The following is a 17004-nucleotide window of genomic DNA, read 5'->3' as shown; positions in this document are numbered from 1 at the left end:
GACGAAATTTAAAAAGTTGAATTTCGCTCAAATTGAGACAAAAATGACACAAAATTTGAAAAATTCCGGATATTCTTTCGGAATTTCCGCACTTTTTCAGTACTGCCGGACCGCCCAAAAATCAGTACTATTTCCGGACTTTCCGGACTTGTAGACACCCTTAATAACACAAACCTAACAATGGGTAAACTTAAAATTTCTTTACCACAATTTATTTTCGTACACGAACACTCTCAGTATTACTTTCATAAATGTTCGGCAAATGACTTTAGTATAAACCTGACTATATGGAGAAACTAGTCTCAAAGCGGCAGAAGAAAAGATTCCCGGTTGCTGGAACAGACTCCCTGATTTTCCTTGAAATTTTTCACTCCTTGATGAATCCCGGATTTTTCCTGGTCAAACACCATGGCTTTCCGCTGAAGTCACGATCGCAATGTTGGTGTGATTCGAGCCACGGCCGCGCGAGAGGACCGCCCACTGTGCGAGATTGAGCAGGCGAAAGCAGATTTCGTCTCACCTGTATCAATCGAACATGACTACGGTCAAAAAAATAAAAAATCCCGCAGGTCAATGGAGGGTCCTTTACCTATTGGAGCGAGCGAGTGGAGGGGGGTGCGAGGGAGGCAAAGCGTGTTGAAGTCGTTCCGAGAAACCGCGCTAAGAAATGCACATAATAAATTAGTCGGGTTAGTGAAGAGATCCCAATAGCTCTTCCCCTGTCCTCTTGTTCGACTCCTTGTCTTCAACTCCTCCGCTCGGGATTGAGGCTGATGAGGCCAGGGTAGAATCAAATTCCTCCGAGATTGAGCTTGGAACAAGTCCGTTTGCCGCGTCGCTTATCAGCGCCCTGCGGGCCGATTATTGAAATTTATAGACAAAGCTACAGACAAAGAAGGCATACGGGGTATAGAGCGATCCTATCTGTCGAAATGGGTGGTTTTTAGCTATCGGGTCTCTCGTGGGTTGCCGTTAGTTAGTCTATTACCTCCTACCTCCTTTTTCTATTGCAACCACCCGCTTCCACCAATAAAATCTCTCCATACCTCTTTTGTCTTCTTTGTCTTTCAATTTCAACATTTTATTTAAATACATGCTCACTTTGTATTTTCTATCAGCTTTGGGTTTCCTATCTGGGTATCTTTTATTTTTTTGTCTTGGTTTAATTTTAATAGTAAGTCATTTTCCCATTTAGTTCCTTTGGGAACTCCTTTAGTTTTAATTTCTATCCTAGTAAAATTGAAACTATCAGATGTTTAATTCGGCCCTGATTTTTAATAATTCGGCTGATATCTAATATGATTTCGGGTCATTTACTAATAATTCTTCTGAGAGATTGTGGTTTTTATGTACTTTTAATTCAGCTATGCTTATTTCTCTTTGAATTACACTTTACATTAAAGAACCGAGCGGAATCACGAGATTAAATTTATGAGGCTACTTTCTGAGGTATGCTTTTTTTAAATTTAGAGAACTAAACTATGAGAATAACAAGTACAATGGTTTTCGTGTAAACTTGCAATAAAATAATTATAATACGTAAAATGCAGATTGGCCCAACGGCTAAAAGTTGCCCAATCATTGAACTGTCGGGTCTCACTCGGTAAACGTACACAACGGCATCTGACGTCAGGTGTCAGGATTGTAGCATTATTTTTACTTTGCGTATCCTCGCACGAAGGGAGAAAATATTAACGAAGAAGAAAGATTGCTGAGACAAAAGAAAATTTCGTGGGACCTTTTGCGATAGCTAGTGCTCTGCAGCGAAGTTGTTCTAATTAACCTACGTTTGATCAGTTTTCGATGAGCTGTCGCGTCGTTGTCTCGATCGGGTCTTTTACACTGTCATGCTGAAGAAGAACGCCGTATGAGCCCTTAGACGTCGCCAAATTTCCTTTAATAAAAAACGAATTTTTTTTAGGAAGCCCGTGAATATTTTCCCACCAATTTTCCGAAAAAATTTGCTCGCAATTAGATATAAATTATTGGAAAATTTCAAGAGCAAATGTCCCGAACATCCTCAATAATAGATATTTTAGCGCAGGAAATTTGGCAACTTCCAAATGTTCATACGGCGTTTTTTCTTTACCACGGTTGCACGCCGCGCCGCTCCTTTCCACGCTTCTTTTGTCATGTCTCACAATCGTTTAATTATGAGTCACCGGTGCGTAGCGAAGCCTTGCCATTGCCGTGCCGGGCGAACACTGCATTGTGTTTTATTACTTGTATACGGAGCATTAAAAATTATTCAAACTGATTCGGCAACAGAGAAAAGAGTTTGACGGTGCGACCCGCGTCGGATCAGACAATCAGATTCTTTTCGAAGACTGATTGTGTCTCCCACTCATTATGTTACGCTGCTTCACTGCTGTGCTAAGGAAAAACGCCGTATGAACACTCTAATGTTGCTAAATTTCCTCCCTGAAGAGAAAAACATATTTTTCAGGCAAGTTATGAGTACTTTTCATTGACATTTTCAGACACTTTGGATAAAATTACGAACATAATTCTATGGAAATTCGAGGAGAAATTCCTACAAATTGTCGCGAAAATCCGTGATTTGTCAGAGGAAGTTTGGCAACGTCTGAAGGCTCATACGGCGTTTTTCCTTGGCACGGCAGTACAGTCACCCGGTTCATGCACCCTTGCTCTTGACTCTTTACTCCTGTCTGACCTTGATTGGCCGCTGACATTGACCACGAAATATTGAATTGAGATCGCGGAAAGCGATTTTCCTCAGCTTGACGACCGTACCGACTTCGATTTTCACTGCATGGCATTGTTGTTCAAGATCGACCTCTTCCTTCCGCATATGGGAATAATAAGGAAGGTCTCCGAGCCATGTTAGTGCCCAACCCTCGTAAAATAATGAAATTCGGCCGAGTAGAGCTCAAAAAATAACTCGGACACGATATGAAAATTTGAAAAGTCCCAGAGTTTACAGTGGGGTGATCCAAAAGTCCCTTCCACCCCCTCTCACTTTTTACCCAATCGCGGTAAAGATAAGGAACTTGAGGTATATTCCTGGGTCAAATAGAACTTTTTTTCTAAATTTTGAGTTCTACTTTTAAAAATTATAGGAGAGCCAAAAATAGCTCCCTTTGACCTAGGAACATTCCTTAATTTTTAAATCCTTACATGAATTGGGTAAAAAATTAGAGGGGGTAGAAGGGACTTTTGAATCATCTCTGTCTTAGATTCATTAGTTCTAATGAAAGAACTGCTTGAAAATTTTTGGCTTACGATTTTATCTTTCTACGGTTCGCAATTTCTTCGTGAATTGAACTTGTCTACGCTACCTTCAAGCCGCGGATGAGGGATTGACACCCGTTTGACAATTTTTCCATTTTATCAACTACGAGAACTTAAATGCCGGGTAGTTTTTCTCTTCTTTTTTTTCTTTTCCCTACAGAAAGGGCCCCTTGCAAACCTGAAATTTCTCTCTTTTCTAGGACTCCTAACTGGCACCCAAGAAAACACTCTGGTATGAATTTAATTTCAACATCGATATTTTGATGTTCGCCAAAAATATATTTCGTCTCTTTCCTTTACTCGAACCTCTACCTTCTGTTTTTCCAGTGATAAAATCCACTGAGCAACTAGATTAGGTTTCATCGTGATTAAAAATGACTCTCGCGGAGGAGAATGAGTGTGTCTGCTTAAAAAATGAACTGCAATGCTTTTTTTTTACATTCGATTTCATCTTGAAGAGAGTCGGTCATAGGAAAGTCGTTCCATTTTGTCGTCCAGTCTAATTGATTCGTCCTAATTAGAGAAGACGATGTTCAACGTCTGGATAATTTTAGTAACGTCATTCTCGTCGACTGCGCTACGCTACGCGGTATTGAATGCGCTTCCATTCGAGTGTTACTCGCGAGGCGATATTCTTCTCGGGGAAGTATCATTACGTAACGTAAGGAAGCGCATAAAAGCAGACGAAAGTTTAAGGTCGCCATCAAACAAAGCATGGAAGAAGGTATCAAGCAGATCATAAAATAAGCATTAACAGAGTATCTGAAAATTTACTTGTACTTGTGAAAAGTACTGAAATTTAATTTGGGATTTTCTTGATATTTTTCGGATATTCTAAACGGAATTTCCTGATTTTTCCCGCGAATAAATTGGCACTTGTTTGATTTAAAACATCAAATTATTTAATTCATTGAGTCAAGTGCTAGAGAGATACTTAAAGCACTCAAAATTTCCTGATCCATGGCCGATTTTCCTGATTTTTCCGGATAACGTCGAATTCCCTGTTATTTTCCAGTTTTTTCAGTTTTTACTGGTAGTATAAAACACCCTGGTAAAGCAAAACATCGAACAGTGTAGATCTCGTTTTTTTCCCCTTAATGCTAAGATTTTCAAGTCACTTTCCCCCAGACAGTTCTATGTTGCCAGACCAATGAACATCCTGATTTTCCTTTCTAAAAATGACTTTATCAATCCTCAAAACTGTAACTTTTCAATAACGTAGATCGACAAGCCATCCCTCGGGAAGTTTAGCGCGACCGTATACACGGCTTCGTTCGCTGCCACCTGGGTTAGGCAGGGTGTCTACCGGTCCCCAAAAGCCCCCAATGTCCCCGATTATCCCCGATTTTGGAAGGGTGTCCCCAATATCCCCGAAAGTCCCCAATTTTCTTCTTCAGGTCCCAAAAAAATGACCAAAATCGTCCTAAACACCGGCATTTTCAAATTTACCCGCCAGCCGCGGCGGCGTGGTTAACCAGGGATAAAAAAATTGAAGTGTTCTTGGTTTTTTATATGTTTCCATTGGTTCAACATGACTTATAAAATTAGTCGTATAGAATACGCCTTTTAACGCTCTGACTAGCTCCCTTCCTCTTACTATTTCGGGGGAAAAAAGTCCCCGATTTTCTTGAAAAACACCCCTAAAACTCCCAATTTTGGTTTTTAAATACTGGTAGACACCCTGTTAGGGTACGGTCCACTGATCGGACGATGCAAGTAGGGCCGGCATCAGAGGACGCTATCGCTGGTGTAAGGTGTTGCGAGACAGCGAGAGCTAGAGTACCTGATATGGCCACTGGGGTTACCACCTCTATTGGCTAAGCCATCTTAGGCTAAATGGAGCTCTTAGGACCAAAAATTGCGGACGCCATAAATTAATGTAATGCAAATGACTCAAAATGTAGTTTTCTTTGCTTATCGTAACGAGAAATTACTCAAATGCACTATTGCGACATCTTTACATATTTTTAAGACTAATCGTGTGCAATTTTTGAGAAAAATTATCTCAGATGTAGTAAGGTTGGCAGCAAGTGCGGTTGGTGATAACCGTCAAAAGTTGGCAATGACCCCCTCCCATCCACAAAAACCAAAACAAAGCACCGCCATTTTTGGGTCCTAAGCCTCTCCATGGGGCCCAGTGGCCATACTCTCTCAATATAGGTACTCTAGGCGAGAGCAAGAGCGGCTCGACGCGACGGATTCGACGTCTCTACAAAACGCTATCGGAAACGTTATGAGGCATGAGCGCCGCACGTCCGCGTCCGTTTCGGTTTCGTCGACGTCGAGGCCGTCCTATCTGTAGTGGCATCATCTACGGCCGTCAGCTAACGGTCCCCTAAAACGCTGCCCATCAACCCATCTCGCACTTGGATACCGCTTGCCGGGCTCCCCTCTAATAACCCAATATCACCTCCAATGCTATCTTCTTGGCAAAGTTGGAAGTTTTCGCTTTCAGGACTTCAACATTCCACTGTTGACCTACCTACAAGGTGGATCCTTAACAACGTGTTGAGAGTTTCGTTTTGCAAACAAACCAAAGTTTGGGAAACTGGTTTCAGGATTGCCACAGTCAGGGAACCGGGAAAACCGGATAAGGCCAAGGAATTTTTTTAAAAAAAGGGAGAATTTTTAATTCACCTTTGTTTGCTGCTTTGAATGGGTTTGGCGTTTTGAACAACGAAGGATACTATTCAAAATCGGCGTTAGATCGCCGTCAAAATCAGATGATCCTCTATCAGCCCCCAAAATATGACACGATCCCCCCCCCCCCGGGGGGGGGACGCGATTTGAATAGCGTCCTTTTGCCTGAATACTATTTCAAATTACGTCTTCTTAACCACCTGGCATACCTGCAATTGTCAGGGAATTTTACTCAAGTGTGATAGGGGCTTTCAGCTTCCAAATTCTGTGGCAATCCTGTCGTTTGGCTTATGAAGTCACCCGAAGCTCATAATCCACATAGTAGGCAAGATGACTGTTGCTCCCTTATAATTGGACGTATTTCTATCAAACGGAACTAAGCGCCAAAGGGGGGGGGGGGGGAGGGAGAGGGGAGCTTGGATTGGCGGGTGTCGCGGAACACGGTGCTCGTTCCGTCCTATACTCGCAATGCTTTTCCATGGCGCTTAGTTCCGTTTGACAGAATGCGCTATCCGGGATTCAAAAATCCTCAAAAGGAACTCAAATTGGCGCTTAAACATGAATACGTCCAAGTGCCGTCAGGAAGTGTTGGATGGCCAAAAGTAAAAGTTTCCACCTGTGGCCAAGAAGTCAGTGGAGAGTTGCTTGTCTCTGGGGAGGTGTTGATTGTTTTCTTGGGTTTTCGTGGTGGATGAGCAAGGCCGCTGAGCGTCATGCCTGGTTTTGTGTTTCAGGCGACCCGATCAACTGCATCAACGACGGTGCCGTCCCCGGGCACGTGATCAACACGTATTGCTGGATCACGTACACGTTCACGCTGCCGCACCAGCAGGGGAAGCCGGTCGGCACCCACGTGGCCGCGCCCGGCGTCGGCGCCTACGTCGAGAACGAACACGACACCCGCTACCACGCTTACTACCAATGGGTTCCCTTCGTCCTCTTCTTCCAGGTAAGTCCCAATCATCATTACAACAGTAGGCATAAGAACATCCCTAATAAAATGATTCGATTGAGACGGACTGAGCAGGATGTCACATTTTCGGCAATACAGATGTTCAACGCACTGCCTTGGAGTGTGAAGCTACACTTTCGAAATGCTGATCTAACGTCGTTCTTTAAGGGGCTGCGTGCTTTCTTATTCGAAAAAGCCTTCTATAATCTTCACGAACTTGTAGGCTAGTAAAATTTAACACTTGTACCTTATGCATATCGCTGTAACTGTTCACCATGTACCGAATATGACGTGTGCCATAGCCTCAGCCAGAGGCTCAATTGTACAAATTATAAAATAAATAAAGTCCCAAGACCCGCATCCACTTAGAGTCCCACCATACTCACAGTAAAGACCAATACCAGATTTCCTTTCATAAAAACCCAATTTACTGGCAGGGTGTCAGCCAATTAAAAAAAACCAAAATTGGGCACTTTCGGGGACTTCTAGGGGTGCTTTTTCAAGAAAATCGGGTATTTTTCCCCCGAAATAGTAAGAGGAAGGGAGCTAGTTAGAGCGTTAAAAGGCGTATTTTATACGACTAATTTTACAAGTCATGTTGAACCGATGACATACGAAAAACCAAGCAACACTTCAGCTTATTTTATTCATGGTTATACCGCGCTGCCGCAGCTGGCGGGAAAATTTGAAAATGCCTGTGTTAAGGACGATTTTTGTCATTTTTTAGGGACCTGAACAAGAAAATTGGGGTCTTTTGGGGACCGGTAGACACCCTGACTGGGAATATTTGGAATATTCCTCTTCAAAATTTCCAGAAAATAGTGTTCGCAATTTGATCTAAAATATCTGAACATTTCAAGGAACACTATGAATTGCTTTCTTCGAAAATACATGTTTCATCCAGAGAAATTCCTTAGCACGGCGGAATAGTTAGTTGAGATTTCACAGAAACCGATATCAATCCCTAAGAGAATTCTATCATGTACTGACGCACCAGTAGACCCATGGTTTTCCGTAAATTTAATTCCTTTTTGGTAGTTTATTGGCGCTCGAGGCATTGTTTAAATCGTTATCCAGCACAGTGCTAAGCAGTAGCTACGTAAAAATAGCATAAAGGTGACGGAATACAGCGACCAGTTTTCATCTGAGTTGGTTCTTTCTTAAGAAAGAGCTTGAACGCCTTTTACAATTTCATCGAATTTTATGGTGAATGAATCGTTGAAAGCTCGAGGATAAAAATTTGGGAAGAATGAACTTGGAAGAGCGCACGTCTGACCATAGGTACCACAGCGGGGAGCAGAGCCGTAGATTTTGTCAAGAGGGCAAAAAATACATGCACGCCCCCCTCCCCCCAGGATTTTTTCTGTGGACACTTATGAGCTGACGTGGCTATTTTCAAAATAATTAGTATTCAAGTTCCGAAAAATATCAACATAGTTCTACCATCCAAATTTCTGACACTTCAAGCGAGTAACCATTTGGTTGAGAAAAATTGAGTTTGTCTTCCTAAAACACCTGCACTCTTGCTTGTGGTGATTATAGATAAAGATGGATACATGACATTTGTATGGGAAAGAAAATTATGAAAAATCATCAGTGACTGCTTTAAGTTCTTCAGATAGAAATGATACGAATACTGAGTGCTTGTAAGATGACCTAGAGCCATGCGGCTGAACTGATTTTGAAAAATTTAATTTTCAGGGTATCCTGTTCTACGTTCCTCACTGGATTTGGAAAAATTGGGAGGAGGGCAAAATCAGGATGATCACAGATGGTATGCGTGGTTCCATTGTTGGGCATCATGAGGACATGCGAGATCGACAAAGACGCTTGGTTCAATATGTCATCGACACTTTACACATGCACAACGTCTACGCAACTGGATATTTCTTAGCTGAAGTCCTAAACTTCATTAATGTGGTGAGTGTTTTTACTTGATAATGATCATATATGTATACATGCTTATTCCTCACATTTGCACACAGGGAAGTAAATTGTTGTAAAGGAAAAATGACAATGGGTATAAATGTATTTTCGCCCAATTAGATCTCTCAGAGATGTTAATTTGGAGCTTGACTGGTGGGCAGGAAGTGAAGTGGGTACATTGCGAAGTGAGAAATCACAGCTGTAAATCTAAGAAAGTTGTAAACTTTCAATTGATTTAACCAATGCCCTTAATTTAATTCACCCAGCAAGAATTTTCATTAATTTTATTCATCCTCTACTTTTTTCAAAGATTGATAGAGGGAACTTTCTCAGTCTGAATGAATATCTCGGCTTATCAACTCTCTGATGTTAATTTTGCAGATTATGAACATGTTCTTGATTGATGCGTTTCTGGGCGGCGCTTTCTTCACCTATGGTACTGATGTCATTAAGTTCTCAAGCATGGATCAAGAGAATCGAACTGACCCCATGGTTGCTGTTTTCCCTCGATTGACAAAGTGCACGTTCCACAAATATGGTTCTTCTGGATCGATCCAGAAACATGATGCCCTATGTGTTCTAGCTTTAAATATTCTCAATGAGAAAATTTACATTTTCTTGTGGTAAGTAATACTTTCTCAATATTAGTAGAAATTCATTACTAAGGTGAAAGGCAAAAAGAGATGATAAATGGATCTAAGGAAGAGGAAGAAAGATATCAGAAGGGAAGATGTATCATATAATTATTCAAATTTAAGTGATGTTATTAAGATCCAATGGGGTCAACGTTCCAGGCTTAAAAATGAGAGAGAGAAAAAAGAGGAAAATACGGTTTTCCTGCATTATCCAGATAAATCAATGATATTTATAGATTGTTTCTACTAACAAGTGAAATTTTGAAGGAATGATTCAAAACAATAAGAAGCAGGAGAACTAGAAACAACCCTAACAAGTTATGCTTTCATTTTCAGGTTTTGGTTCATTATTTTGGCTGTGATGTCTGCATTTGCCCTGGTGTACAGTTTTGCAGTTGTTACTTTACCATCAATTAGGGAAACTATTTTAATCCGACGATTCAGGTTTGGAACGCCTGCAGGAGTTTCTGCCCTCATTCGCAAAACTCAGGTAAGGAAAATTTACTTTGTAAGGAATGAAATTTAATGCAAATGCATAGATCACATAAGCACACCATGTTCACACAGAGAGAGAAAAATCTATGACAGGCAGGAGGGATTCTCCGGGGAGTAGAAAATGAATTAATGAACAGCTAATAAACTTGATGGCTTAACATGCTCAGTTTCAATGGTGAAACAAAAGTAAATAAAATTTGTCTAGCTTCCATCGAAACACTATAAGACAACAAGCAGACGAAGAAGTGAATAAAGGAAATTGGTTGGACACTCCTGAAATTTGAAACAGAGGCAATAATATCATCCAAGGTGGAAATTCAAGAAATGAATCAGTGGGGTAAAATCTTGGAAGATAAAACGAGTAAAAGAAGCAAAGGATATTTGAGAAGAAAAGCGAGATAATTAAACTGATCTTTCGAAGATAGTCTAACAACTTTAGACCGAGTCTAACTAACAATTTTCTTTCAATACAAAATTGAAATTAAAGAACCAAAACATATAATAATCCCAAAAATGAATTTTTTCTTGTTTTAATTAGGTTGGTGATTTTCTCCTGCTTCATTTACTTGGTCAAAACATGAACATGATGTTCTTTGGAGAAGTTTTGGATGAGCTGAGTCGGAGACTGCATCTTGGGAACAACATTCCGACAGCACCGTCAACACTAGAACTTAGCCCGATATACCCTTCAGATAAACTCAAGCTTCATAAGGAAACTGAAGCCTAGTTGCAACATGCTTCACACAAATAAGTGCATTGTGATTACCTTCGGTCAAATTTTATTCGGTATTTTAATTTAATTATTTTTAAAATCTCTATGATGAAATTCCATAAAAATCTATGCTATCAAAAATCCCAAGATAAGACTTCCCTCCCAAACCTAATGCTAAAATTCAGTATAAGAGGAAACATTGAGGCGTTTTCTTTGCCAGCTTTTGAAATACATGCTGATAAAGTTTATATAGCTAATGTTGATTGATCTGTCTTAGAAATGTAGGATATGAACAAAAGCTATGCATTTATGCCGGGATAAGCAATTAAGAATCTCAGTAATTAAGCTTGTTAATTCTCGAAAAATATGTAAAAAACACTGGTACTTATGTTGTGAAAATCTTTAAAAGAATGGAGCAACCAGTTGAGAAAATAATACAATAATTTTTACTGATGTAGGAATGAGCGTGTTAAAATTTGATACCGTTTCATCAAATTTGTACAAATTGGCTGAGAGCTACAAATTCTTGGCAAATTTTATTGAGCATGTTGATTCTTGATTGAGACAGTAATTAAAAAGATTAATGGCAAAAAGGAAATTATTCAATTTAGAAAAATGGTAGAATTGTGACAAAAGCACTCTCAACCGATCTGAAAAACTTTCATTTGATTATAATTAAGAATCCCTGTTAAAAAAATGAAAAAAAACAACAATTTTTTTTGAGGGAAATGACATAGTATACGTTCAATAACACCCACACACAAAAGACCAAAAAAAAAAAAACTGAAAAATTAAGTGATGATTAATACATTCCTGACGCTCATTATGATAAGAGTTGTTTTGTGCTATTAGCAAATAGTTAACGAAAGACTGTTTATTTTCTCGATGTAAAATGAGATGGAGATTACGGTGGAAATAATTTAGTGCTAAGTCATAGAATGCTCATATTCTGTAAGAAGTTATAATTAAATTATGTAGTTTAATATAATTTTTAAGCACGAAATCAAATTGTATAAAGTATGTTCTTTTTTACTTTGATTCTTTTAAAACTTCCATTTTAGTTTATTTTAAGTTTAAGTCAATACTGTGACTAGGAATAATGCGGATCTTTAGTTGATAAATGTTTTCTCGATTTTGCGATCCTGTGAATAGGGATTTAAGTAAATGCCTTGTATAAATTTTAAACGATTAATTTTTATTTTTCTTTAAAAAAAGTGGTTCAAGTTGTTCGAAACTAACACTAGCACAAACTGAATTTATAATAAAATGATTTTTTTTTATACTTTGTTTTTCACTTGCTGTTAATTCTAGTCCCATAAAAATAGGAGAGCCTGAGTGTTCCTTATGTTCCTTGCACATTTATGAAAGCATATGGGAGGCATCAAATTTTAGATATGCACCGCAGATACTGCTAGGTTAGGGAAGTCAGATTAGACTTTTGATTCAAACAGATCGTTGTCATCATAATCCGCAGTTTTGCTAAAGAAAACTCTCGCTCTATGGTTGAGCTAACAATTATTGACTAAGAAAGGTGAATTCAATGATCCAAAAATTCTACAGCTGCAATTTTGCATTGAATATTTTGTGACAAACGAACTGCACAAGTATCAATCTCAAATATATGAGAGAATACATCTCAAATCAAATGTTAACACCACACAGCATTGGCTTGCAGTAACTGTGAGATTCAGTTGCCGTATAATGGGTACACTGAAAATTTTAATGGAATATATATAAATCTCCTGGGTTGTCTTGCCTCTTGGCAAAACATCATTATTTGGTGTTTGGTTGTTCCCTATTTACTGAATACCAAAGAAACACTGAAAAGAAAAGGAAATAACGCCAGAGCAGGGCTGAAAAACAAAAATTCAAGACGAACACTGGACATTTTGCCCAGTTTCCCAGACAATATCAATCATAAAAAATAAGAAAACCAAAGCTAAAAAACCCGGCTCAAGGCAATCAAATACTGATCACATAATCTTAGAAAATTTTACTCTTTCCATCTACTTGCTAACTAAGCAAACATTGTATCTGTGAAAATAAATGAAAAGAGTAACTTCGACCGGAATGAGATTATCTTTCAGAACGCACATGATAAATAATTTACTAGGCCTCAGAGAGATCAAATGAGTATTTTCGACGATGAATGTGCCAACTTGACATCATACATAATATAATAGCAAATATTAAAGGTTTTTAGTTACAAGACATCTTTTCAATTTAGGAAGATGATGGAATTGCGGTTGTACAAAGTAAAAACACTACTGTGTCAAATTCGGAAATGCTTTGCATTAAGAAAATAAAAAAGTAGAAGAACCAGCGAAGAAAATGGTTTAAACAAACCATTCGAATCCAACAATATATGCTTATTTAATAAGTTCCAGAATATGCACATCTTTGACTGCTATTCTCCTGAGTTGCAACAACGTCCACTGGAATCAGAGTTTGAATTCAAAAGGCACCATGCGCGAAATGCGCCTAAATATTCACAGGCAGCTGAAAATGCTGGAACCTAGTCAAACTTTTTTGATTCATACTAAAAAATAGAACCTGTTGGGGGGCCCTTCAAAAGGATTCCATTTGGTGAAGAAAATCTACAAAAATTAAGAAAACAGCTCTATCCGAAGGCGCCATGAGACACTCGGCCCACATCATAAACTTCTCAGAAAAAAATGTTTGGGCCCCTAAGCTTCTTAGCGAGATTCAAATACTGATTGCAATAAAAATTATTCTTTTTTTCTGTTGGATGTTTGGTGTTCTGTTGGATGTGTGCTCAATCATTATAAAGTAATTATTGCAACTGTACAACTACTGTTGTGTGTTAGGTACCGAATTGAGACGTACAGATTCCTTGCGTAGATATAAATTTCATCGATTGAGAAAATCACAAATGTTTCAAGAATGTGACAGCTCATGATCTTACCTGTTGCCCCAGTCAATTTTGGATGTGATCCGTAACTTTAACTCTTTCGTTTGGTCTTGAGTCAAAGTTCCCATTAGAAGTTGACGCCTCCAGTCCAACAATTCCCACATAACTTTCCGTAAGATTGTAAATTTGTAGGTCTCTCGATCCTGAAAAAAGATTCAGCCTAAGATAAGTGAGGAAAACAAGGATCAAGCGCAAGAAGTTCAGACAAAGAAAATTTTTCTTGTTTTTGGATTTACTGATGATAAAATTTTCTATGGAGTGAACAATACGGACGTATTTATGCTAGAAGGAACTATGTGGAAGTGGAAAGATGGGATGTGCTTGTGCAAGCTGCAAACAAAACAATGTAAAAAAGGATATAGTTCCTTTTGAGAAAATGGAAAAGCAGGATTTCACATTAAATCAAAAGGAACTGAGCGCTAACTCGTGAGCCGTGAACATGTGACAAGAGCGTTGTGGACAAGGCTCATGAGTTAAAGCACTCTGACGACAAGCTTGGCATCGTCGTCGAGCCCGGTTGTCATCGCTGACATCACTGGCGCTTTCAAATTCCCATTCATTCTTAGAGCCCTCATCTAACGAGCACACCCCATCTTTGCACTTGCACATAATTCCATGTAGCATAAATACGTCCATACGTAAAATCTATTTAAAAAAGTCAGGATTAGTCAGCTCCCTTTGCTTCAACTTAAGCCCATGGAAGGAAAAATGTTGTACAAAGGACGAAGGTACAAGGTCGGTTCAGAAAATTCTGTCTTTTGGACTCTCAGCGCAACTCTATGACGTTCTTGGGTCAGATAAATGTGAAAAACTATTAACAAGGATGCTATAAAGTCACCCTGAACCATTGTCACCAGTGTCTGATAAGCAAGCAGCACAAATGATAACATGCATCCAAGGGCATTTGCATTTTGCGGTTGATATCGGAGTAATCATAGATTCAGCTGCTTTGAGAGACCGATGCAGGAACATCAAGTTTTTCCTTAAGAGCAGGAAAAAAACTCAGCTTATATCTCAGCTCGTTTCCTGGAAGGACAATATATGATGCATTGTCCCCTCTGGATTTCAGCCACAACCTTTGGCACCAATTTCCTGCACACTTTTTGGAACTGAAAACCCTTGGTTAAAATTCTGTGGACTGTGCTAACACTGATATTTAGTTTAACTGCTCAATGTCTTAAACAAATACTCAATGATCTTTAAACACTATTTCTGGCACACGACCCACATTTCGAGGCACATGGGACAAGCAGGGGCGCTAACCTCTTGCTTATCATCACTGACACTTTCTTGATAATGGTTGAGTCACTAAGTCACTGCAGTCCTCCGCGATGAATTATTACTGTATGCTACCTTAAACACATCAAATACTTTCCAATATATTTTCCTACACCTCAGAGGAAATTTGATACTCATGCCAATTTGCCATTTGTCTCTTGATGCGGCCAAATCCAAGATCACACAGATTTTGATGGCAGACTGCGACTTCACTTATAAGTATGTTATCATTTGTGAAGCTCACTTACAAGATATCGAGAACAATGGTTCAGGTGGACTGAGTAGCATCCTGGCTAAAAGATTTACTCGTTCATCTGACTCAAACACGACGTTGACTCGCAATAGCAAACTTTTCTGCGAATTTTTGGAGCTGGCCTCATATTTTTTCATCTATCATCAGTTACAGACTCATGTTGAATGTTACGCATACCAACTATCCCACTGGGATGTGTATCATTTTTAAGAAGAAAATACACACATTCTGGTCATTTCATTCTAAAGATATTGAACTTCCTTCTGCCAGCTGTGGCACAAGAAATTTTCATCTAAAGCTACAATAAGTTACAGTAAAGTTATTATCTAAATCTAAGTAAGATATTATCAGCACCATTTCTCCACCTTGTTACATACAGTTTGGGCCATTTCTTGTTTTGTCTCATTTGTGCGCATAGTTTGGGGATATGTGTTTCCCATTCCCGCGCGGGCAATTAAGTCTAGATGCATTAGCATCTCCAACCAGCCTGATAATAATTTTTTAGGGATTTCTTTGTTTTGTTATGAGAGTTGTTCAGCAGCGACGTAGATGGCGCGAAGATCACACTATTGTGTCATGCCACAGGTCATATTCATGACGGCGTTTCAAGTCGGAGAAATGGTGCTGGGTCCATACCATTTCGCAGGGAAAACAAAACCAAGAAGTTCCAAAAATTATAATTAGAGTCAAAAATCAATTTTTTAACTGTAATTTTTTAACCAGTACAAAACTGAGGGAGAGAGTGTGTTCAGCTCAGGCAGTTTGCATTGGAATATTAAGTTGGGCGCACTGATGAGTGTGATCTACTAACGATGTCTAAAAAGACCCAAACCAGTATAGATTTCTTGGCATGGCCTCAACTTAATATTTCAATGCAAACTGCCTGAGCTGAACACTCTCTCCCCCTCAGTTTTGTACTGGTAATCATCAGATTTAAAAAAATTATTTTTAACTCTAATTATAATTTTTGGAACTTCTTGGCTTTGTTTCCGGAGAAATGTTGCGGACCCAGCACCATTTCTCCGACTTGTTACATACAGTTCGGGCCATTTCTTGTTTTTTCTCATTTCTTAGCTAAAGTGTGATCTAAGTTAAAGTACTGTTAACAAGTAAGTCATCAGATCAGATCTTGACTTCTTTGACCGGTAGGAGTCCCATCAAACGTGAGATAAGTGTGAACCATTCTGCTTTCAGGTAATGTTACTGCCTTTGCAAATGTTTGAATTATACAAAATTCTTACCACATAAGCATTTTTCCAGATGAGATTCCATTCTCGCAGGACTAAGGCAACTTCCCGCACAGCAGGGTCTTCTAAAGGAACTGCAGTTTCAAATAATCTGAAAAGAAAAAGAAAAATAAAAGGATGAAGGATTGACACTGATTTTTGGGACAATTACTTTAGAAAAAGATGCGTCTGATCAAAGACGACTATCTCCGCTAGGCTCCTGGTTTTTGCTTTCTAATAGTTACAATATCAATGTCAAATGATCTTATAAGTCCAATGACTCATAAAAAACTTTCTTTTAGGATTCCAACTAATAAAAATTTTCGGAAATCATGTAACTTATTCTACACCAATCACCATTCAATAATCTTTATCCTCACAAGAATTCTGCTGGGTAAATAGCTTGATGTATACTTCTAACAGCTCAAAATTGGACTCAAGAGCATGTGATCCTCCTACAATTTGTGTGGCCGAGCCCCAATAAAACCATGCTCTTAATGGGGGTTTCTCAAAAATCCCCGCTTGCATAAATAGTTTAAAGGACTCAAACATGTTTTCACTTACATGCACAGAAAATACTACAACTGGGCCTGGTTACGTTTTGGAAATGGTGGTTGAGATAGTTACAGGTTGGACAATCAAATGCTTCTCTCTGCAATTTTATAGAATTCTGTTTCGTCATCTGAATGTTAAGTTTTGTGAT

General features: G+C 39.0%; 2 protein-coding genes across 4 annotated transcripts in view; one reads left to right on the top strand and one right to left on the bottom strand.

Moving 5' to 3' along the window:
* The window catches only part of Inx3 (innexin 3), a 57155-nt gene extending 45261 nt beyond the window's left edge, over positions 1-11894 (top strand). The window contains exons 3-7 of the mRNA XM_019044185.2: positions 6627-6841; positions 8546-8764; positions 9152-9393; positions 9742-9895; positions 10439-11894. Coding sequence (XP_018899730.2) covers positions 6627-6841; positions 8546-8764; positions 9152-9393; positions 9742-9895; positions 10439-10627 — 1019 coding nt within the window. The 3' untranslated portion in view covers positions 10628-11894. The remainder of the gene's footprint in view (positions 1-6626; positions 6842-8545; positions 8765-9151; positions 9394-9741; positions 9896-10438) is intronic.
* Positions 1-17004, bottom strand: part of spg (dedicator of cytokinesis spg) — a 150233-nt gene that overhangs the window by 115125 nt on the left and 18104 nt on the right. For all 3 annotated transcript variants that reach the window (XM_019044183.2, XM_019044182.2, XM_019044184.2), the window contains exons 4-5: positions 16317-16413; positions 13539-13687 (exon numbers count right to left, since the gene is read on the bottom strand). In XM_019044183.2, coding sequence (XP_018899728.2) covers positions 13539-13687; positions 16317-16413 — 246 coding nt within the window. The remainder of the gene's footprint in view (positions 1-13538; positions 13688-16316; positions 16414-17004) is intronic.

Source organism: Bemisia tabaci, chromosome 1, assembly GCF_918797505.1.
Source record: "Bemisia tabaci chromosome 1, PGI_BMITA_v3".
NCBI lineage: Eukaryota > Metazoa > Arthropoda > Insecta > Hemiptera > Aleyrodidae > Bemisia > Bemisia tabaci.
The sequence above is the reverse complement of the archived record's forward strand: the minus strand, read 5'-3'. Positions and strand labels throughout refer to the sequence as shown.